Below are 23407 nucleotides of genomic sequence, written 5' to 3'. Positions count from 1 at the left end.
CGCGGAGCCGGTGCCGGAACCGGTGTCTGAGAGGCGGCGGCGGCGGCGGCGGCGGCACCGCGAGCCCCGAGCCCATCCCTGCCCGGCCCGCGCTCTCCGCCCCCGCCTCCCGGGCCGGCGGCGGCGGCGGCGACTGCGGGCGAGCTTGCGGGGCCCGGGCCGCCCCCAGCCCCAGCCCCGCCGGGCCCCGCCCCCCGCCGAGTGCATGAGGTTGACGCTACTTTGTTGCACCTGGAGGGAAGAACGTATGGGAGAGGAAGGTGCGCGGGGTGCGGGCCGGCGGGGCGCCGACCAAGGGGCCGGGCGGGCGGGCGCACCGCGCTTGGGGGAGAAGGGGAAGCGGGGAGCACGGGTGGGGGCCGGGCCTGGCCGCCGCGGAGGCTGGGTCTGCCGCGAGGCCGCGCCCCTGTGTCCTCCGGGATGAGCTCGTCCTTCCGAAGCCCGCAGGCCCCTCCCTGAAAAGCTCCCACCCTGTTTCCCCCTCCTCGGCCCCGGTGGGCTGCCCTCCCACAGTCGGAGGGCCCCTCCTCCCTTTCATCCCCGCCTTCTCCCATCCCCCGACCGACGACCACCCGGGAGGAATCCCAGGCACAGCTCGCCCAGTCTTGGCCTCCATCCGCGAGCTGTGTCCACCCGGGGCTCGCCCTTATCCCTTGGAACAGGCCTTGGAAGAAAGAGTCGCTGGGAAAGCCTCAGCCCTGACTCGCAGCCCAGCGTTTGGCCGGCTCCGTGACCTTGAGCCAGGTGCTGCCTGCTGGGCCTCAGTTTCCTCGTTTGTACAGTTGAGGGCCACATAGTTGGCCCGTGGTGCTGGTGTTGGGATCCTGGGGGCAGAATGGACAGAGCAGAGATGCGCCTCTGGGGAACTTTTGGATGTATGCTGGGGCCCCCACCCCCTCTCCCTGCACCAAACCTAGTGCCTGCCATCAGTCTTGGCTGGGAAGATGACTCTCATCCTAGCCGCCTCTTCTGCCCCTTCCCCCTACTGGGGCCCAAGGCTTGGGTTTGCAGGACAGTTAGGGTTATGAAGACCCCCAGATTCTCTCCCTGGGGTCTCCTTTCCTGGGTTTCCTCATCCAAGCAATCTCATAGGTCCACCAGGTTCAACAAAAGTCCTATTATGCCAGCTCCTCCAGCCCTGCCCTCCCCTGGGGCTACTGCCAACCCTCCCCCAGGTCCCTGAAGGCCCACTTGGAGCAGGGGCCCACCTTATGGTAGCTCCTAGGTCCCTGGGTCCTCATGGAGGGGCAGACTGTGGCCTTGGAGCTTGGCTGGTGACCCCGCAAGCCTTACCTTCTCCAGGGCTCAGTCTCCCCAACTGTACAATGGGAAGGGGCAGGCTGGGAGATCTTCCAGGGCCCACCCAGCTCCAAGGGTGTCAGGCCCCAGGGATGACTAAGCATGCCTAGTGGCCCTCTTGAAGAGGTGCCGGGCCTCCCTGGAGCAGGTGTCTGGGAGCCCAGTCCTACGGCCCTGGCCCCATGTTAGGCCATGGCATAGCCAAGCCTTCCAGGGGGCTTCAGTACAGGACGCACCAACCTAGCCCTGTCCAGTCCCTGCCCTTTGAAGGGACTGGGCAGGCAGGAGAGGAAGGGGGGCTGTGACAAGAGTGTCACCCACTGCCTTATTTCCAAATCGTGCTGCTTTCTTTCTCCGCATTTACCGTGCCAGACCCTGAGTTGAAGGATGCCATTGCTGGGGGTTGGCGGACATCTGCTCCTCCTCTTCAGTTTACAGAGAGAGAAACTGAGGCCCAGAGGAGCTTGGTAGTTCAGCTGTGGTCTCAGCAAGACTCTCAGACGTGCATTCTCTCTTCTGCTCTGTACAGCGACTGCTCAGCCTGGGCGCTGCGTGTGTACAGGAGGGTTTGTGGAGGTGCATGTGGAGTTGGCGCAGGCCAGCGCAGGCCTGCAGCAAACTGCGCCTCCTGAGAATGGTTCCTAACGCCCTTTCCACCCCTGCAGGAAGCGAGTTGCCCGTGTGTGCAAGCTGCGGCCAGAGGATCTACGATGGCCAGTACCTCCAGGCCCTGAATGCTGACTGGCACGCAGACTGCTTCAGGTAGGGCAGGCTGACCTGAGCTCGGGTGCCCTAAGCAAGGCCTGCCAGAGACGTGGCCATCCCTCCTGGTGCCATCTCTGGTTGTGACTTCCAGCAAGTCCTTGGCTTCAGTTTTCCCCATCTGTGAAATGAAGCATCTGGACTAGAAGATCTCTGGAGGCCTTTCTTTTTTGTCATTCTAGACAGAAAAGGAGAGAAAAGGCGAGACTTGCGTTTATGCTCGTAATACCAAGGCCTGTTGGCTCCTTGGTGGGGGAGGAGTGGAGGGTAGTGCGCCCCTGCCTTCCAGGTGCTGGTGCTCCACAGAGAGGCCTTGGGAGGAGCTGGGCCTCCTTCATGGGCCCCAGGCTAGTTTGGAAGATGCATATCCAGTAAGACCGGTCCCTTCCCTCCGGACACCAACTCCCAAGTGTAGGAGAGTAGGACCAGAGCTGTGGTGGAGCACATGGGGACCCAGAGGTGGCCCAGCAATCCAGGAGCACCGTCCTGAGAAGCAGGGGCAGGGGGTAGCCTTAGATAGCTCTGTAGGGCCAGAGCTGGGGATGTGAGATTTCCCACATGGAGAAGTGTGGTAGAAAGCAGCTCCAGACAGAGGGCCCAGCAGGTGCAAAGGGTAGAATGGTGACGGGGCCTGGCCCAGTCAGTAAACGGCAGCGTTCAGGCAGGAAAGCACCCAAAAGGAGGGAAGGTAAAGTGGCGAGGCCCAGCTGGGGTCAGGGCATCAAACCACCGGCCGAAGGAGTTTAATTTGGGCAGTGGGAGGCTCCGACAAGGATTTTTTTTTTCTTTTATAAAAATGTCTTAACATTTTCTACAATTTAGGAAGGGCCAGGCACTGTTTTAAGAACTTTTTATAGTTGGATACATGTTGTCTCCGTGAATCGGAACACGGAGAGGTTAATTCTCTTGACCGAAGATACACAGCCAGTGAGCGAAATGAACACACAGTACACACACTGGCTGGGGAGCCCAGAGGAGAGGCGGGCTCCGTGTCCTGGGGTTCCCAATCAGGTGTTCAGAAGGAGGCCTTCAGGGAGGAACGGGCCTCTGAACAGGCAGACAGGGAGGTGGGACCGTGCAAACCGTTGAAGGCCCGGGATCAGCTCATCTGGTTGGAACAGAGTGAGTCGAGAGACATGATGATGAGGCAAAGTTAGGATCGATTCAGTGAAGAGCCCTGAATGCCAAGATCAGTAGCTTCTGAGGGCAGTAGGGAGCCAGCAGAGAGGGTAAGAAAGCAGGGGAGGGATGTGGGCAGAAGTGCTATTGAAAAATGCCATCCCGGTGGGCAGATGGTGGTAACATGGCAGGGAAGGGACTGTCAAAAGTTCGGGGCTCTGTGCCCATAAGACCTGACATAGGACAGTCACTAAGAGTGGAGAGAGTTTCAGATCTAGAAGGGACGATATTTGGCAAGGATTAGTCATATTAGCCACTATTCATTGGTGACTCTTGTAATGTCATTTCATTAAACCTTCACCATAACCGTAGGAGGGGCCGTTATTCGCTCGATTTCCACGTAAGAAATGGAGGCTCGGAGAAATCAAGTAACTTGCTGAAAGTTGCAACAGCCAGAGCTGGGACTTGAACCTATGTCTGTCTCACTCCAAGTCACTGCAGAGCTGAAGAAGTCAGGGGCTGTGGGGTGGAGCTGGGGGCTGGTGAGTGGCAGGGGCAGAATCTACAGCAGAGTCTGGTTTTTCACCCCGGGTGCAGAGGAGGCCAGTGGTCTGTTGGCTCTGGTGGAGCTGGGGGCCGTGTTGGTGAGGAGTTGTGCCCTGTCCTTGTTGAGGTGCAGGTGCAGTAGGCTAGCCAGGGAGGCAGTGCCCTCCCGAAAGCTGGCCGAGGTGATCTGAGGCCGGTCAGAGGTGGGAAGGGCAGAGACAACAGCCTACTCAGTGCGGGGGGATGGGATTTGAGAAGAGGCCAAGAGAAATCCAGGGAAGAACTTTGGGGGCCCCGGTGCATGGAGTGGGGAGGAAGGTAGAGCCTTGGGAGACATGGGGGAGGGCCAGGCGTGCAGCCACAGAAGCCACAGAAGGGCAGCAGTGGGGCGGGATGCGTGGAACCTAGCTTTGGAGGGGTCCCTGCCCTGTTAACCAGCAGAGGGCTGAGGCCCCGGGAGGGGGCGGTAGGGAGGGGGCATGTTGGGTTAGGCCCCGGTGCGGTGGGGACACAGGGAAGGCTCCCACAGTGAGGGAGGGCCCACAGGCAGTAAGAGCCATGGCTTCCACATGGTTCCACGACTTACACAGTGTTTCTGGCCCCGTGGCGTGTGGTCCTCCCAACAGCCCCCAAACCTGGTTGAGGCCAATGGTGTCCTCACTCCCCTGACAGTCAGGAAAGCAGCTCAGAGAGGAGTCGCTGCTTGCTGGGCCCCTGGAAGCATCTCAGTGCCGTGAAGCGGGGCTGCCACCAGCCCCTGGGCTCCGAGAGCCTTGCAGCGACAGAGTTGCTGTGGGCCCATTGTCACCGCAGAGCCAGCCCCTTTCTCTGTTCCAGCCTCCTGGGAGGTCGTGGCCAGGCTCAGGGGGGTCCAGGCTTCCCTTTGCCCAGCTGCTGCCTCTGGGAGGTCCCTTCCCAGAAGCCTGCAGCTCAGGAGCCCTGGGGCTGCCGTAACTCGGGTAACATCTCCCTGGAGGCTGGTTGGGCTGACCCTGGATGAGGAGGGCTGAGTGCACAGCTGGCACTGGGGGCCGGAGCCTGGGCTGGGATGCCCCCCTCTTTGGGGGACTTGCAGGCAAAGAGGATGGACTGTCCATGGAAGTCAAGCTCTGTTCCCTCGGGGGCAGCACCAGAAGAAGCAGCTGCTCCCTGTCCCCAGAGAGGCTCCAGTGCCTTTGTTACAGCAGAGGCCGGGGGGCACGGAGGGTGCCTTTCTCGGGTGTGCAGGGCTGAGGACACAGTGCCGGCCAAGCTTCCCCGCCTGCACCAGAGCCCAGGCAGTAGGCCCTTCAGCTGCTTCCTGTTGTGAGCTAAGACCAAGTCCTCTTGCACCCACATCACTGCATCCTCCTCCCCTGCCGTGTGGCCACGCTGGCCCCTCCCTCTGCAGCCTCCAATCCTGAGTGCCTGGAGTAGGATAGGGAAACAGCCTGTCCGGCCCACGCCTGCACTCCCCGTAGGCCTCTGGGGCCCCCCTGCGATAGGTAGCAGCAAAGGATGCTGGCCTCGAACCTGAGAAGATGCTGCTTCCTCCGAGGGGCTAAGTAAGTGGAAAGCCCCCTCCCCACCTGTCCCAGGCCTCAGGCGGGGCCCCTGGTGTGAGGGCTGGGGCTGGAGGCCATGGCGGGACAGACCCACCTGAGGCCGGGCAATGGGGCAGGAGAACTGAAACTCCTTGGTGACTGTTGGCCGCCTGTCGAGGGGAAGCAGGCCACCGCTGAGACTCCTGGCCCTTCTGGTACAGGTCTCCCTTAAGGCTGGTCCCCCAGCTGCTCTTTTTCACCCTTGGTGTCCAGGGATGTGGCTCTGGGTAGAGGGCACCCCTGGGAGGGAAGGACCTGTCGCCGTAGGGGTTTCCACTGCTTCCCAGCCTGGCCTGTTCATCCCCCCTCCAGCCCCACAGTGCCCTCCTCTCCTGCTCAAGCCTGGCTCTGCCTTTGCTGCTCTGGGAGAGGGCTACGCTGTACCTGGTATTACTCTCTTGACACCCTTTGTAGGGGCAGGGGCATTGGGGGGCACCCCAAGAGCCAGGCATGTCCTGCCCCACCTGCCTCCTCTGGCTCCTGGCCCGATGCGGGCCTGAGGGGTGAGGGGATGCACAGAGTCAGGGGCTCCTGTGTGCCTTCCATCGGCAAAGGTCCACTGAGGCCCCAGGCGCCAGCCACCAAACTACTATGTGAGCCTGGGCTAGATCCCCTATCTGAGATGGAGGCTGAGCCAGGGCACCCTGGAGCAGTTCTGAGGACGCTGGGGGTGGGAACTGCTCCTGGTTGAGTGCACAGAGTGAACCAGTCTGGCAGGAAGCACTTCTGTTCTCTTCGGGCACCAGCGTTTGTAGGTGCCTGGTCTGGGACCTCGGGGAGCCGGCAGGTTAATGGCAGAGGCTGGCGGTGCAGGCTGCGTGGGGGGCCATGGGCGCATCTGATCAGGCTTCAGGGAAGTGGTTATCAGGGAGCTGACTGCACTCACAGAGCCTGAGTGAAGCAACGTGGGGTCTTCCAGGGCTGCTACAGTGACGAATGTTTGTGCGTGAGAAGGACTAGGAGTTTGCAGGCAGAAGAGCATTCTCTCCCCGGGGGGGAAGGCGGCCGCTCCAGAGCCCCGACTGACCCGCCCACCGAGGTGGGGGAGGGGGGCTGCTTCCTGCAGCCTGGGGCTGTGGGGGAGACTCCCGCGGTGACACTCTTGTGACGCGCTTCGTGGCTGGTGGGTCTGGTCAGCGGAAGGGCGAAGTGAATCACCGATCCGCACAGGGAGTGGGGTATCTCCCCAAGGTCACCGTGCGCTGCCTGCGCCCCGCCTGTTTGCGGAGCCTGATCTCCTGCTGCGCACCTTCCTGCTAGGTTAGAGCCCCCTGGGGGCTGCGCCGGGGACCTCCCCGTCCCCAGGTGTCCTCCCTCCTGGCTCGGTGCCTTCCTTGGCTTGTCGCCCGCCCCGTGGTAAGATGCCCACCCACTGCAGTCGGCAGCGATTGTGGGGGCAGGAAGGGCTGCAGGGGCAACAGATGACGTCATGGCTCCCGTCCAGCCGCTGCTTCCGCTGCAGCCTCCCGCATCCCAGCGCTGCCTCCAGAGGCTTTCCCTCCCCACTCGCCATCCCTTTGAGAGAGCTCATCAGACCCCGCCTTCCTGGCTTCCAAAACCCGGGCATTTTGTGTTCCCCTGCCCGCCCCCTGCCCAAAGCCCCAAGCTGTGGTCCCCAGCCCCTCCCATCAGGCTACCAGACAATGGGGAACTGGCTGGATCCTCTTAAAGGGACAGTGTCCCAGCAGCACTCTTGCTGCTCTGCGCTCCCTCCTTCTCCTCCCTCCTCCCCCTCCTCCTCCCCCCTCCTCCCCCTCCTCCTCCCCCCTCCCCTCCCCAGTTCCCTAGTTCAGGAGCAGTCATTGAGTGCAGTCAATGAGTGCTGCCCTGTGCAGGCTACGGTAGAGCGGAGGCTTTCCCGGCTGCCTGGTGCACAGTGCTCTCTGACCCAGCCCCAGTCTTTCCTGCCCTCCTGTCTCCTGGTTTGTTCCCCCACTGAACCATGCGCTCTGAGCCTGGGCCCTCCTATCCCTCTGCGACCTTGGTACATCACCCAGAGCACCCAGACAGCAGCAGAGCTGGACGGGTCCCCTAGCCGTTCTCTGCGCAGGGTGTACTCCGGCCCAAACATACCTGTGCATGCCAGGACCCTGGGTCAGGCTTTGCAGAACCCAGTGGGGCTTGTGCCCGGGGTTGAGGAGGGTGTCAGTCGCTGGGGGTCCCACATTTTTGCATTTGCTTATTACCGTGGCTTAGCTGAGCTTCTGGTCCCCACCCGACCAGGACACTTGACGGGAAAGATGTCAGGCATGTAGGTCTAGCTCCTGGCCTGGGGGGTGGCACATAGAAAGAAGCCTGTACATCATTTCTCCCCATCTGCCCTTCAGGGGCCCCACCAGCCAGGCCTTCCCGCTGCCTATGCTGAACCCCGTTCTTGTGCCTGGCAGCACTCGTGGGGCTGGCTGAAGCCTAGGGAGCCTGGAGATCCCCTCTCTTAACTGACTGACTGGTCTATACTGAGCTGAACTGCTGCCTTGTATCTTGGTGGAACTGGGAGTATCTTCATGGGGCATATGGTGCCCATCTCTGTGACCCTGGGCAGGGTAGACCCTCCTAAGTTCATCTGCCTCATCTCTAAAACGAGGGTAGCCATGCCTGCCTCATGGTGGCCTGTGAGAATTAGTAAATTTATTAAGCAAGAAAATGGGAAGGTGCCAGCACTTAGTAGGTCTTCACAGCGCCGAAAGGTTACCACCATCTACATCAGCTGCCAGAGCTGCCTCCACTTTGCTGGGAGTGGGGGGAGGGGGAGGGAGAGGAAGCCGACTAGACTGGAAGAGTGGGGCTCGCAGTTTGTTTCAGCCCCGCTCCCCCCAACCTGAATCCTGGGCTCCCAGGTTCCAGCCCTCCCTGGGCCTGACTGGTGGGTGACTGAGAGTAACTTGCCTGCCCTCGCTGGCCATCTTCCTTCACGACAAGGGACAGGGCGCTCAGATGAGTAGCACCTCTCAGTCCAGGTCTAGCAAGTGGGCCAGACACCCTGGGTGCAGAGCTGCTGAGGGTGGTTGTTCATAGTACCAAGGCTGCACATAGTACCAAGGCTTCGGGCTGAGGGACCACGGCAGAGGGGGTGGGGGTGGGCGCTGAATCCATCCCCGGCTCCACTTGCCAAGCCCTGTGCCTCAGCACAGGCTGCTCCCGTCCAGAGGGCACACCTTTCTCTAGTGCTGCCTGTAGCCTGGAAGGGCCCAGGTGTGCGGGAGGGGTGGGCCCCCCTGAGCCCCAGCTCCCCTTCCACCCAGGTGTTGCGAATGCAGTGCCTCCCTTTCACACCAGTACTATGAGAAGGATGGGCAGCTCTTCTGCAAGAAGGACTACTGGGCCCGCTATGGCGAGTCTTGCCACGGGTGCTCAGAGCACATCACCAAGGGGCTGGTCATGGTAAGCACCCCTCTCCCACTCACACACCTCACGTGTGTGTGTGTGTGTGTGTGTGTGTGTGCACACGCGTGCGTGCATGTGTATGTGTTTTCACAGGTTTCCCTGCTCCAGATCTCTCTCCCGTCATCTCTCTTGTTCTTTTCACTAGTTCTCTGATTCTCTGTGCCTCCTGAGCCTGTTTCTCTGTCTGTATCCCTCAGCCCGCTATTATGGAGGCAACTCTGTCTGCCCCGAAGTTGGTTTGGGGCTGCCCTTCTGAGAGGAGGCCGAGGGGAGGAGCTATGGGGGCTGAAGGGGCTGCTGAGGTGGCTTGTCCCCACCCCCCCAACTCCCCTTCCAGGTGGCCGGGGAGCTGAAGTACCACCCCGAATGCTTCATCTGCCTCACATGTGGGACCTTCATCGGTGATGGAGACACCTACACTCTGGTGGAGCACTCCAAGCTCTACTGGTGAGTGCCCCGCCCCTCCCTGCGCCTGGCGTGCCCCCCTCCCCCCCGGTGTCACACGTCTCCCACGCCAGGGCCCTTCCCCTTTCCATGTGGGGGGCAGTCATAGTGACAGTGTAGAAACCACTGGGAAATATAAGACACAGCAATCAGGTGGAGAAAGCCTCAGACATCAGCTTTCTTTTCTCTTCGTTTTTTTTTTTAATATTTATCTAATATTTTGGCTGCGTCCGGTCTTAGTTGCGGCACGCGGGATCTTTTGTTGTGGCGCGCGGGCTTCTCTCTAGTTGTGGCGCACGGGCTCTCTAGTTGCGGCGCGTGGGCTCAGTAGTTGCAGTGCACGGGCTTAGTTGCCCTGCGGTATGTGGGATCTTAGTTCCCCGACCAGGGATCAGACCCACATCCCCTGCCTTGGAAGGCTTATTCTCAACCACTGGACCACCAGGGAAGTCCCACAGACATCAGCTTTCTTACTGACATCACTGCTGTGCAGTTCTGGCACCAACCCTCAGAGTTACCACCAACCCTGTGAGCTCAGGACCTGTCCCCAGCAAGTTCACCCTGACTTCAGTCACCGGCCACAAGTTTGGGAGTCCCCAGGCCGCTCGCATTTCTGACCGATTGGCTGCAAAGTCAGGGGTTCCCACAGCTCTCTCAGCTTTGATACTTCGCTCAATGACTGAGAGCTCAAGAGAGCACTATACTCACAATTATAGTTTTTTACTAAAGGCTGCAAATCAGGACCAGCCAGATGAAGAGACGCAAAGGGCGAGGTCCGGGAGGGTCTCGAATGCACAGCTTCTGAGCATTCCACCCATGGAATCAAGACGTGTGACCCGTCCTCCCTGGCATCACCAGAGTTTTTATTGGGGTTTCATTATGTAGCATAATTGATTGAATCACTGGGCATGGATTGAACTCAGTTTCCCCGAGGTCAGGCTGGGTCAGAGCCATAGCCCTCTCATCACGTGGTCAGTCTTTCTGGTGACCGGCACCCACCTCCCTGCTGCCTGAGTCATCTCATTAACATTAGCTCAAGTGTGTGAAGGGCTCAAGAAAAAGGAAGATACTCCTGTTCCAAGGATTTAGAGCCTCTTTCCCAGGAGCCAGGGACAAAGACCAGACAAATTCTTTATTATGGCAACACTGATAAAGCTGGATTTGAGGGCAGCATGACTTTTGAGGATCCCGAATGGACTCTTAATGACTTCCTGCTGAACTGGACTTATCCCCAGGCCTCATCTTGGCTAGCTGACGGAGCATAGACAACCTAGAGTGAGCCCCGGAGAGGGGCAAGGCTGGGCTGAGCATGCCCAGTTCCTGCTCCCAGCCCATCAGGCAGCCAAGCTCCTCCTCTTCCCTTGGGGAGCAGTGAGGGGAGGGTGGGAGGAGAAGAGAGCCTGGGGCTGAGGGATCAGGGTGGGGGTGATGCTGGTGACTGTCCTGACACACTTTTCTTCCCGCTCTTTGGGTCCCCACCGCCTGTGGCTCTTGCAGCGGACACTGCTACTACCAGACTGTGGTGACCCCCGTCATTGAGCAGATCCTGCCTGATTCCCCCAGCTCCCACCTGCCCCACACAGTCACCCTCGTATCCATCCCAGCCTCGGCTCATGGCAAACGTGGTCTCTCGGTCTCCATCGACCCCCCTCACGGCCCGCCAGGCTGCAGCACAGAGCACTCCCACACCGTCCGCGTCCAGGGGTGAGTGGCTGGCCTGCTGAGGCTGCAGCTGGTGCAGCTGTGGGCACGGATGCTCTAGGTGGGTGGCTGACCCTGGGGCAGGGGGGCCCTGAGAATGGGTGAGCACATGGGCCCAGGTGGAACCCAGCTCTGACAACTGGTATACCAGATGCCTGGTTCAATCATTCCTCCAAAAAAAGTAACAAATGTTAGATAAAATATTTTAAATGTTTTCTTTAATCCCTGCATGACCCAACAAGAAAGAGAAGTAACCAGGTCAGGAATAAGTGAAGGAAGGAGCCCAGGTGTGTCAGCAGAGCACGGAAGGCAGCCATGACTTAAGGGCAAATCTGAATTGGGTGAATTAGGCTTCAGTTTTTGAGTCTTCTCATGGCTGAGTCTCTCAAAGCCCTGACTTGCTCAAGGAAAGTGAGACTAATAAGAGAACGCCTCCCCACCCCATAAAGCTGCAACCCCCAAAGGGCTCTCAGGGTGAGGAAGAACAAGAAATAAACCACACCTTCCACCAGCCGCCCACCCCGCCGCCCCTGGCAGCCAACTCCCAGAACTAGAAAATAAACTGATTTGAACCTAAATGGAAGGGGAGAGGGAATCTCCCCTGAGAATTCATACACTTGGGTTTGCCAACCAAGTTCACATGCCTGGGTGGTTCAGAAAACCTCCAGGCAAAATTGTAAAAGTTTAAAGTACTTCTCCGCTAGGGGTAATGTCCTCAGGCCATGACAGAATCAGATGCAGATCCTTTCTGGAGGAACCCACCTCCAGGCTTCACAGAATTTCTCGAGATAAGCGTCCCAAGGAAGGTGAGCCATTTGGTCAAAAATCGCAGAGAACAAGGCACTGTGAGCGAGAACCAGCGGAAACAACAGGTGGCAGAAGCAGACCTGCAAAACCTGCAGATAGTAGGATTATCAGAAACAATACAAAATTATGCTCCATATGTTTTAATAAATAAGAGATCCTTGGGAAAAGTGAGTAAAGAGCAAATGAATTTGGAAAAGAACCACATAGAACCCCTAGAAGTGAAAGATGGGTTTAGCAGTAGAGGAGGGTTTTAAACAGCTGAAGGGAGAAGCAAAAACACAGCAAGGTGAAAATAGGGAAAGAGAGGTTAAGACGCACGGAGGACAGAGTGAGCAGCTCTAATCATCCATCTAGAATCACAGGAGGAGAGAATGGGAGAGAGGCAGTATTTGAAGATACGATGGCGGAGAACTTCCCAGAGCTGATAAAAGACACCAGTCCACAGACTGAAACCCAGTGAATCCCAAACAGGAAAACTAAAAAGAAATTCACCCATAGATTCCCCCACCTGGTGAAACTCCGACACCAAAGGCAAAAGAAAAGACTTTAAAAGTAGCCATAGGGAGGACTTCCCTGGTGGCTCAGTGGTTAAGAATCTGCCTGCCAATGTAGGGGACACGGGTTTGAGCCCTGGTCTGGGAAGATCCCACAGGCCGAGGAGCAACTAAACCTGTGTGCCACAGCTACTGAGCCTGTGCTCTAGAGCCCGCGAGCCACAACTACTGAGCCCCTGTGCCAGAGCTACTGAAGCCCTTGCGTCTAGAGCCCATGCTCCGCAACAAGAGAAGCCACTGCAATGAGAAGCCTGCGCACTGCAATGAAGAGTAGCCCCGACTCGCCGCAATAGAGAGAAAGCCTGCGTGCAGCAGCAACAAAGACCCAACGCAGCCCAAAATAAATAAATTTATTAAAAAAAAAATTTCCTTCAAAAACAGAACAGGCTGACACCTGATTTCTCAACAGAAACAATGAAAGCCAGAAATAGTGAAATGATATATTCAATGCACCCAGCAAAAAAGAACCATCAGCCTAGAATTCTATACTTGATGTAAATATCCTTCAAGTATGAAGGTGAAATAAAGACATGTTAAGGCAGACAAAATGAGATTTGATACTAGCAGATCATCCCTAAAGAAAATTCTAAAGGTTGTAGAAAAGGTCTGAGATGTAAGAAGAAATGAAGGTTAAGGGGCTGACGCAGTTGATAACATGCTATGAGACGTTGAGCAGTTCCCTTGTCCTCTCGGGTTTTTGGGGTCTCTGTCTGAACAATGAGGAAGTCAGATACCTTGGGGCCTTCTGAGATTTCTCCTGGGCCTTCATGGACCCTTGAGAAATAGTTTTAAACGTTCCCCGTGTCTGGGTGTGGGAGCCACATGCCAGCTTTCTTTGGATTCAGTCAACGTTTCTCACATACCTGCCAGGTACCAGGCCCCATGCCTAAGCACTGGTGAGAAGTGAAGATGGTACTGGCGGGGGGAGGAGGAAGTTGGGCTTGACTCTGCATCTCCACCCCCATCTTGAGCATCAGCCAGGCCAGCAGCTGCCTTCCATACACAAGTGAACAGACAGATTGGTGAGAGAGATGGGGAAACTCCCAGACCAGCTGGTCCCTGACAACTGGGCAGAATTTTAGGAGTAGAGGGTCCACAGCACCTCCTCCCTGCCTCCCTCACTGGGTGAGCATTCTTTCCTGCTTCTTTTCCCCCCTTTGGCCACACTGTGCAGCTTGTGGGATCTTAGTTCCCCCACCAGGGATCGAACCCGGGCCACAGCAGTGAAAGCACCAAGTCCTAACCACTGGACCACCAGGCAGTTCCCTAAGGAATATATATATATATATATATATATATATATATATATATATATATATATATATATATATATATATATATATATATATTTTTTTTTTTTTTTTTTTTTTTCCGGTACGCGGGCCTCTCACTGTTGTGGCCTCTCCCGTTGCGGAGCACAGGCTCCGGACGCGCAGGCTCAGCGGCCATGGCTCACGGGCCCAGCCGCTCCGCGGCATGTGAGATCTTCCCGGACCGGGGCACGAACCCGTGTCCCCTGCATTGGCAGGCGGACTCCCAACCACTGCGCCACCAGGGAAGCCCAGGAATATATTTTTAAGGCTATATCCGTAAGAAGTCTTTATCCATGAAAATATATTCACTATTTTTTAACTTTTTTAATCCTGAAAATTTCAAATTTACAGAAAAATTACTAAAATAATAAGTATATTGAATACCTGTACACCTTTTACCTAAGTTCACCAATTTTAACTTTCTGCCACACTTGAGGCATGTGTGTCTCTCCCTCTGTCTATGTATTTGTGTGTATGTACATATATATACTTACTTGTATATACACACATGTACATATTGCTATTTTTTTACTAAATCATTTGAGTGGAGGTTGTAGGCACCATTGACCCATCCTCCCCCCACATACTTCAGACCTTCTCCTAAGAACAAGGACATTCCCTTACATAATTGTCCATTGTATCTTACAGTGTAATGATGATATTTAGGAAGTTTAACATTGACACTTGTATTCAGTGTACAATCCACATTCGAATTTTGCCAGTTGTCTCAACACTGTCCTTTATGGCAGTTTCCCCCTTGATCCAAGATCCAATCCAGGATCACACATTGCATTGAATCCTCACGTCTCTTCGGTCTCTTTTAATCTGTGCCAGTTCCTCAGCTTTTCATTGTCCTTTATGACCTTGACATGTGTGAAGAGTGCAAGTCAGTTAAGGAAGCATGCCCCTCCACTGGGGTTCTACAGAGGGTTCCTCTTCCTTAGGTTTAAGTCATGCATTTTAACCAGATAACTGATGCTGTGTCCTTCTCTGTGCATCTTACTGGTAGACACAGGATGTCAGTGAAGTGCTCCCTTTATTGGGGATGTCAACTTCGATTATTTGGTTAAAGTGCAGTCCACTCTCTCTGCTGTAAAGGATTTTTTTTCCCCTTTGCAATGTAACCAGTTTGAGTCATCTGTGAGATATGAGTCTGTAAATATCCTGTTTCCAGCAGCCTTTCACTGACTCTAGCATCCACAGAGAATTCTGTGATGGCTACAAAGTGGTGATTTTCTGTGTTCTTCCTGCTGTATTTATTACCTGACTTTCCTGTGTAAGGAAGCACTTCTCCCCCATGTGAGAATATACTCTCGATAATTGAAAAATTGCTAGCAATCTGTTTTTCTTAAAGCTCTCAGTCTCCTTTCTGTCCTGCCCACCCTCCCCCAGCCCTTCCCCATCTCAGGTCAGAGACAAAGTGACCATTCTTTGCAAAGCTTTTACAAAGACAAAATGACAATCAGACAGTTAACACCAAGGAGTTAAAAGAAGCAAGTAAATTTGGCAAGTTGGCCATTCCGTGAGTTAGTTTATGGCCAAGTAATCCAGGGCACCAGCCCCATCTCCACCCTGCAGCTGTGGCCCAGCCCAGGCTACTGGCTCCTTCCCGCCGATCCCAGAGGAGTGGGAGCCTTAGCTTCATCTTGCAGGGCAAGTTTGGGGGTCAGGTAGGAAGCAGTGGGTCCAGACCCTCTTAGGACTCTTTGACGCTTGTCTGCCCCACACGTACCAGCCAGGTAGAAGGAGAGGTCTGTCCTCCATGGCAGAGACAACGCTCTGTTGAACAGGAGCCTCCGAGCATCTAGTATAGGGGGGCAAACACCTGGAGGGCATGCCACTTTTCTCCAGTTCCACACCCATAGGGGGCAAGCATTGTAATTACTATAGAACTCTTCCCACCAAACCAGAATTCGGTGTTCCCGCCGGTTGCCACCTGCCGATCACACAAGATAGAATGGTTTGCCCCATGCTCCTGATCTGATCCCCTTGGCCTTGGTTTCCTAGTGGGGTGAGCAGGGGTCTGACCACCGCTCTATGCCCACAGAGTGGACCCAGGCTGCATGAGCCCGGATGTGAAGAATTCCATCCACGTTGGAGACCGGATCCTGGAAATCAATGGCACACCCATCCGGAATGTGCCCTTGGACGAGGTATGGGTCCTGAGTCTGGTTGGATGTGGTGCTCCCCTGAGAGCACCACCCCTGAGACTCACCTGTCCACACTCCTGCTCTCCCCAGATTGATCTGCTGATCCAGGAAACCAGCCGCCTGCTCCAGCTGACTCTTGAGCATGACCCCCATGACGCACTGGGCCACGGGCTCGGGCCTGAGTCCAGCCCCCTGGTCTCCCCGGTTCACACTCCCAGCGGGGAAGCGGGCAGCTCCGGCCGGCAGAAGCCTGTCCTGTAAGTCAGCCCTGCACCTTGATGTACTGTATCTTGGTACTTTCACTGACGCTGGGCCTCAGGGGGCATGGGACCTGGTCCCTACCCTCCGGTAGCTCACAGTCTGATGGGGGAGTCAGCCCTGCAAAAAGAAGGAGGCCGGCAAGGGGTGCAGGGGGCTAGAAAGAGGAAGGAGAATGAGGAGCAGACGGGGAAAGCAGCACCCCCAGCTGGGGATGACAGCGCTTCCAGGGTGGACCAGCGCCCTGGCTTCGAGGAGCAGCTGGCCAGCAGCTCAGGATGCTGGGGCATCGGATGTGTTGGGGAGTGACGGGCTCTGAGGCAGAAACTCGTGGCCGGGGTCTTCGGGCTTTGCCCACCCCGGGGCGCCACCGAAGGCTGTTGCAGCACAGTGATGTGTTTCACAGAGACCACTCTGGTCCCCTTTGCGGGGAGGTGCCCAGTACCAGAGACAGCTGGGGGACTGTTGTGGTGGTCCAGGCCAGAGGGGCCAAGTGCCCTGTACCCTCTTAAAGAGAGGTGGGGAGGCACCAGGAAGAAGCCCAGAAGCAGGCTGGTCCTCGTGCCACTCACTGCAGGGGTCTGCTCAGGACTCCTGGTCAAGGCTTTGAGGGGGACACCTGGGATGACAGCCTTTACGCTAAGAAACAGTGATACTGAAGGCATGTGTTTCCTCCTCCCCTGCATTTGTCTGGAGCTCAGGCTACCCTGCAAGGCCACCTGTGGGCATTCTGGGCAGGTAGTCTGCCTCTGCACTCCAAGGCCTGGGACTCAAATGCTGGGAGACAAAGCGTCTGATCCAGGGTCACCAGGCAGAGAAGGCCTAGGGCAAACATTCCTACCTTAACAGGAAGTCCAAGCCAGACAGGGCACTGGGTGCTGGCATCAGGATGGGGCAAGAGCCTTATGACTGCCCCAGAAGAGCTGTCCTCTGCCGCCCTTTCTGGCTGTACGGGTGACTACATAGACTGGCATCGATGGGGCATGGCAGGTAGGGGGAAGGGGGCAGGGCCAAGACCTGGCCTCCCCCCAAGGGGGCCTCGTCCGGGTGCCCACCTGGTGGCAGCGGGCACTGGGTGTGTCCCCCCAGGAGGAGCTGCAGCATCGACAGGTCCCCGGGCGCCGGCTCGCTGGGCTCCCCGGCCTCCCAGCGCAAGGACCTGGGTCGCTCCGAGTCCCTCCGTGTGGTCTGCCGGCCGCACCGCATCTTCCGGCCTTCGGACCTCATCCACGGGGAGGTGTTGGGCAAGGGCTGCTTCGGCCAGGCCATCAAGGTACAGGGCACGCCAGGCAGGGATGGGGCCGTGGGTGGGAGCAGGGGGGCAGTCTGTGTGTGACCCGTTGGTCCTCCACCCTCCTCCCACCAGTGTCCCCAGGAAGCCCCAGTGGACGGGTATCTGGCTTCCAGACTTGCTGGCCAGAGCTCTCCTCCACCTGGACCTCCCTGAGCTAGTTAGGGGGAGGGGACTTACTATAGATAGACCACGAAAAGTGGCTCCTCGGGGTGGGGGATGGGAGGGCAGCCCGGACTGACCCTGAAGGCTCCCTCCCCCAGGCCCCCTTACTGAGCCCAATACCAGCCCCCTCCTGGCCTCTGGGCTGCTCACCCCCTTCACACTCTCCCACAGCAAGACACGAGCCCTTCCCTGGCTCTGATGTCACCGGGCTATGACCAGACTGGAAGGTTCAGAGTTATACAAAAGGCACCAGCCAGGTTGCCCACGTGTGCACACAGGCCCCAGCCCCTGTCCCTGGTCAGAATCTCTGGTAGAGCTACCATTTGACTTCCAGGAGACAGCCCAGCAGAGCAGAGGAAAGAGAACTGGCCTCTGGGTCAGGCGGTCCTGGACCCAAGCCCTGGCCACCCCCCTTCCTGCCACTTGGGTGACCGTGGACCCTGGTGGGAAACCTTCTTGAGTCTCAGTTTCCTCACCTGTAAAAGACTTAAGCCCCACCCCCTCGGGGGCTGCGAGCATCCCATGAAAAGTCTGCGAAGGGCTTGAAGCCGTCTGTCCATCTGCCTGGGGTGGGGATGGGCCTCCTGCAGGGCGGGCCTAGAGCAGAGCACGTGCCTGTGCTGAGTCTCAACCCCTGGGCGTCCCCACGCAGGTGACACACCGGGAGACAGGCGAGGTGATGGTGATGAAGGAGCTGATCCGCTTCGATGAGGAGACCCAGCGGACGTTCCTCAAGGAGGTGGGTGAGGGGCCTGCTGTACCCTCTGCACCAGACTCCTAGGACCTGCCCCACCCTTCGCCATTGAGAGGGGATGGGGTGGCAGAGGGCTCCAGGAGGATGTGTCGCTCAAGCCCACGCTGGAAGAAGAGAAACTATCTGCCAGGAGGGCGAGAGGGGCAAGGACGTCGCTAGGGGTGGGAGCAGCCCAAGCAAAGAGCACGGCAGCCGGCAGGTGTGACCCCGGGGGCTTGAAGGCTCCTCCATCTTTGGAACTGTCCGTGGTGGCCTCTGGTGGGAAACGGGGAGAAGGAGACATGGGCCCAGCCTGTTTGCACCCCACCAGGTGAAGGTCATGCGATGCCTGGAGCACCCCAACGTGCTCAAGTTCATTGGGGTGCTCTACAAGGACAAGAGGCTCAACTTCATCACCGAGTACATCAAGGGTGGCACGCTCCGGGCCCTCATCAAGGGCATGGTGAGTGCCGGGCAGAGCCCCTGCCTGAGACCCGTCCCAGCCGCTCCTGCCCTAGGACCCTGGGCCCAGCGGCTCCTCTGTCGGTCCCAGTCTCCTCCCAGGCTCTTCACTGGGGATCGGCCTCTGGTGTCAGAGGCCCTCCAGACCCTGATTCTGAATCAAATAAGGGAGCAACTGACTCCATCTAAGGTGGGGGGGGGAAGCTGGGGCCCAGAGAAGGGTGGCAGCTTTGCTGAGGGGATGCACAGGCTGTCAGGTTAACCCCGTGCACCTGCCATAGGTTACCTCTCCCAGAGGGTCTTTGTTTTGCTTCTAAGCAAAACCAAGTCACTTACTGTTTGCCATGACGTATAAAATTCAGAACTCGCTGTGACAGCTTGGATGAAATTACCGATCCTCCTCTAAAAAAGAAGCGTTTGCGGGGGAGCTTCCAGCTCTCCTGGGATGCTGACGGTGCCCCGGGATCCGACGCTCAGCATCACCACCCCAGCATCACCCTCAGACCCGGAGACCCTGTTCCCTTCCGTCGCCGCTGAGTCCTCAGTCCCTTAGGTTGGATTACCTGCTGTCACCAGAGTATGGTCCCTGCGGGCTCCGGACAGGTGTAACTTCTCAGAGGGATTCTATGGTCCAGTGCAACTCAGAAATGCTGGGCTGCACCAGCGCAGGCTTCCTGGCTGCACCTGAATCTTTAATACGTTCTGATGTCCTTGCTCTCCCACTTGAGGTCTCCAAGGAGATGGGGGGAGAGCATGGGGTGTTTCCCCAAATGATTTGAGCCAGAGCCCTGTTCTCCAGAGTGACTCACCGCAGCTCTCTGCAGGTGACCTTGCCAGGCCCGTCTCTGCTGGACCATGAAAGCAGGTTCAGGTTTTTTAAAAACTCGAAAAAATGGTATTTAGTAGAAGAGAGTTTTTGTTCTCAGAGGAGGTGGATCAGGAACTATAGAAGAGTATCTCCCACCCCGTCACTGTTTGGAACCAGTTCTGTTAGGAAATTGTTTTGAATTATTCACCCACAGCCCTTAGAGGGGACAGTTGTGAGGGACTTCCTTGGCAGTCCAGTGGTTAGGACTCAGCACTCTCACTGCCGGGGCCGCAGGTTCAATCACTGGTTGGGGAGCTAAGATCCCACAAGCCACATGGCAAAAAAAAAAAAAAAAGAAGGGACAGTTGTGGGTGTAGAAGAGAGTTGGGGGTGCGTCATCAGACCCTACAGGACAGTCGCCCCTTCCTGTCTCTCTCTCACCCAATGTCCTGCAACTGTGGCCCCGTTGGCTCATCCTGGTCATTCTCCCCACCTCCAGGACAGCCAGTACCCGTGGAGTCAGAGGGTGAGCTTTGCCAAGGACATCGCTTCGGGGATGGTGAGTAGGCTCCGATTGCCGCGGGGCGTGTGGGCTGGGTGATCAGGCCCCACTTATAAAAGCATCTCGGGGCTTCCCTGGTGGTCCAGTGGCTAAGACTCCGCGCTTCCACTGCAGGGGCGCGGGTTCCATCCCCAGTCGGGGAAGTAAGATCCCACAGGCCACGCGGTGCGGCAAAAAACGAAAACCAAAACACGTTCTCCAGCGCTCACCTAAACTTCACAAGTTTAGAAATGGAAGGCACAGGAAGCTTTGAGAGAGGACAGAGGGGATCCAGTGGGAGGGGGGAAGGTGGGAGCCTTGGGGTGACCAGGGCGGGGCTGGGGGCCCTCAGCACGGCTGCCCCCTGACCCCCGTGCCCCCCACCCTCAGGCCTACCTCCACTCCATGAACATCATCCACCGGGACCTGAACTCCCACAACTGCCTGGTTCGTGAGGTGAGCGGGCCGGGCCGGGAGGGGACAGCAGGGGGCCCCGCCCACCACACCGCTAGACGTGCGGGGGCGGGGGCTCTGCTGTCAGCGTGGCCTTGACGGAGAGCCGCCCACACCAGGCTGCACCAGGGGCTGCGGGCCCGGAGGAGGGCCCGGGTGTGTGGACTGGGGTGGTCAGGGCAGGCTTCCTGAAAGAAGCTTTTGGGGGGGATGTATTTCAATGGGGGACAAGTGGGCCCAGGGAGCCCGGCTCTAAGGGGCAGTGACTGAGGGACCACAGGCTGTGGTCGAGGAGGGAGTGGGCAGGTGGTGCCAGGGGCGTGTCTCAGTGTGGCTCTACTTCCGGGTCACCCAGAACAAGAACGTGGTGGTGGCCGACTTCGGGCTGGCGCGGCTTATGGTGGACGAGAAGACGCAGCCCGAGGACCTGCGGAGCCTCAAGAAGCCAGACCGGAAAAAGCGTTACACGGTGGTGGGCAACCCCTACTGGATGGCGCCCGAGATGATCCACGGTGAGTCGGCAGCCCCGCCTGGCACATCCCCCAGGGCCCCGCGGTCCCAGGCGGAGCTGCAGGAGGCGGAGGTCCTGCCCTGCCCCTCTTTGAGTCCTGTCGTTGGTTTCCTTGTGCTGCTGCAACCAGTCATCACACACTTGGCTTAAAAAACACAAATTAGGGCTTCCCTGTGATGCAGTGGTTGGGAATCCGCCTGCCAATGCAGGGGACACGGGTTCGAGCTCTGGTCCGGGAAGATCCCACATGCCGCGCGGAGCAACCAAGTCCGTGCGCCACAACTACTGAGCCTGCGCTCTGGAGCCCGCAAGCCACAGCTGCTGAACCCCACGCGCCTAGAGCCCGTGCACCGCAGCAAGAGAAACCACCGCAAATGAGAAGCCCTTGCACCGCAACGAAGAGTAGCCTCTGCTCACCGCAACTAGAGAAAGCCTGCGCGCAGCAACGAAGACCCAGTGCAGCCAAAAACAAAATAAATAAGTAAATACATTTATTTAAAAAAACCCACAAATTATCCCGTAGTTCTGGAGGTCAGGAGTCCAGTATCAGGCTCACTGAAGTCTGAAGTCTGGTGTCAGCAGGGCTGCATTCCTTCTGGAGGCTCAAGGGGAGAGGATCTGTTTCCTTTCCTTTTCCAGTTTCTAGAGGCTGCCTCATTCCCTGGCTCCTGGTCCCTCCTCCAGCAAGGCCAGCAACGTAGCCTCTTCTCTCTGACATCTGTGTCCATTGTCACGTCTCCTTCCCTGACCCTGACCCTCCACCCTCCTTCATAAAGACCTTTGTGATCCCATAGGGCTCAGCTGAATGATCCAAGATAATCTCATCTCGAGATCCCTAACTGAGTCACACCTGCAAAGTCCCGTATAAGGCAGCGTGTTCACAGGGTCCAGGAGTTAGGATGGGGACACCTCCAGGACCGTTATTCAGCCTCCCACAGATCCCCTTTCTCCCACTCCATTTCTTTTTTTTTCAGGCCTGTTACACAGCGGTCCCATGTGTGCCCAGACTGGGGCTTTATAAAGCCTCTGCACAGGCAGGGGACACGCAGACACAGGGTCAGGGCCGCAGAGCCAGGGTCATCTCAACGCCAGCTCTGACCAAAGTTAACCCCCCCCCAATAGCTTAACCTGTAAATTGGGGTTAATGGTCCCTATCTCTAAGGAGTAATGTGAGAATTAGATAAGGTTTGTAAGCTAGTCAGAATTCAATAGAGAGTGGCTGTCCTGATTTTTTTTTTTTTTTTTTTTTTTTTTTTGGTACGCGGGCCTCTCACTGTTGTGGCCTCTCCCGGTGCGGAGCACAGGCTCCGGACGCGCAGGCTCAGCGGCCATGGCTCACGGGCCCAGCCGCTCTGCGGCATGTGGGATCCTCCCGGACCGGGGCACGAACCCGTGTCCCCTGCATCGGCAGGCGGACTCTCAACCACTGCGCCACCAGGGAAGCCCTGTCCTGATTATTTTTAAAGTCATCAGAGAGAAGGTATTGTTTCCATTTTACAGCTGAGGCAACTGAGGCTCAGAGAGTCTGTATCAGTCCCTGAGGCTGCTGCAACAAATTTCCACAAACCAGGTGGCTTAACAACAGACACTTATTCTCTTATAGTTCTGGAAGCCAGAAGTCTGAAATCCAGTAGAGCCGTGCTCCCTCCGGGGATTTTAAGGGAGAGTCCATTCCTTGCTGCTTATAGGTTCTGATCCTGGCGTGTCCGGACTTGTGGCCACATCAGTCCAATCTCTGCCTCTGTCTTCATGTGACTGCCTCCTCCTCTGTGTCTTTTCCTTTTCAGTCTCTTTTTTAAGGACAACTGTGATGGCATTTAGGGCCCACCCGGATAATCCAGGATTGTCTCATCTCAGGATCTTTAACTTAATCGTAACTTCAAAGACCCTTTTTCCAATAACATTCACAGGTTCCAGGGGTCTGACGCAGTTCTCTTTCGGGGTCACCACTAGGTCCATGACCTGCCCAGAGTCACATCGCTGGTTAGTGACCGAGCTGGGCCTGGAACCCCTTGCCCAGGGCTTTCACCTTTACCCACTGCCTACCCCCGCCAACAGGTTGGCTCAGACTGGGTAGGCTCGGGTAGTGTCAGAGCCTAAGGCCTGATGCTACAGAGGTTTCCAGCATCTGCCTCCTGTCCTGACCTGCTGGCCAGGGCATCCCCCCAGTGGGCGGGTCCCTGGCCCGGCACCCTCACCAGCTGACATCCCTGGCCCCATGCACTTGCTGACAGTGGTCTCTTCATCCAGGCCGCAGCTACGACGAGAAGGTGGATGTGTTTTCCTTTGGAATCGTCCTGTGCGAGGTAGGTCCGGGGTGGGCTCACACTCCCAGGCTGCAGGCTGAAGTCTGCAGGGGCTCCGGGCCAGGGAGGCTCTGGGAACGGGGCTGCCCACAGCCACCTGCATTCCCAGGGGTGTGGTGGTCCAGAGGGCGCCAGGCCCGGGTGTGACCTGCCCTCGAACCCACCTGGGTGGTGCCCAGTCCCAGGGGCCCTGGGTAACTGCTGGGCTTCGTGCTGG

The 23407-nt window shown here is 57.3% G+C and overlaps 1 protein-coding gene across 4 annotated transcripts in view; it reads left to right on the top strand.

Moving 5' to 3' along the window:
* LIMK1 (LIM domain kinase 1) overlaps positions 1 to 23407 on the top strand; it is a 46621-nt gene continuing 23214 nt past the window's right edge. For all 4 annotated transcript variants that reach the window (XR_013831552.1, XR_013831553.1, XR_013831554.1 and 1 more), the window contains exons 1-14: positions 1 to 260; positions 1965 to 2061; positions 8552 to 8690; positions 9031 to 9140; positions 10635 to 10841; positions 15560 to 15665; positions 15753 to 15919; positions 17010 to 17193; positions 18029 to 18115; positions 18441 to 18572; positions 19879 to 19938; positions 20311 to 20376; positions 20729 to 20885; positions 23135 to 23190. Coding sequence is in view for 1 of the 4 variants with exons in the window: in XM_079944440.1 (XP_079800566.1) it covers positions 206 to 260; positions 1965 to 2061; positions 8552 to 8690; positions 9031 to 9140; positions 10635 to 10841; positions 15560 to 15665; positions 15753 to 15919; positions 17010 to 17193; positions 18029 to 18115; positions 18441 to 18572; positions 19879 to 19938; positions 20311 to 20376; positions 20729 to 20885; positions 23135 to 23190 (1623 nt within the window). In the remaining 3 variants the exon portion in view is untranslated. The remainder of the gene's footprint in view (positions 261 to 1964; positions 2062 to 8551; positions 8691 to 9030; positions 9141 to 10634; positions 10842 to 15559; positions 15666 to 15752; positions 15920 to 17009; positions 17194 to 18028; positions 18116 to 18440; positions 18573 to 19878; positions 19939 to 20310; positions 20377 to 20728; positions 20886 to 23134; positions 23191 to 23407) is intronic.

The sequence above is a fragment of the Stenella coeruleoalba genome, assembly GCF_951394435.1.
Source record: "Stenella coeruleoalba genome assembly, chromosome: 15".
NCBI classification, from domain to species: Eukaryota; Metazoa; Chordata; class Mammalia; order Artiodactyla; family Delphinidae; genus Stenella; species Stenella coeruleoalba.
This window is presented reverse-complemented; position numbering and strand designations above follow the sequence as displayed.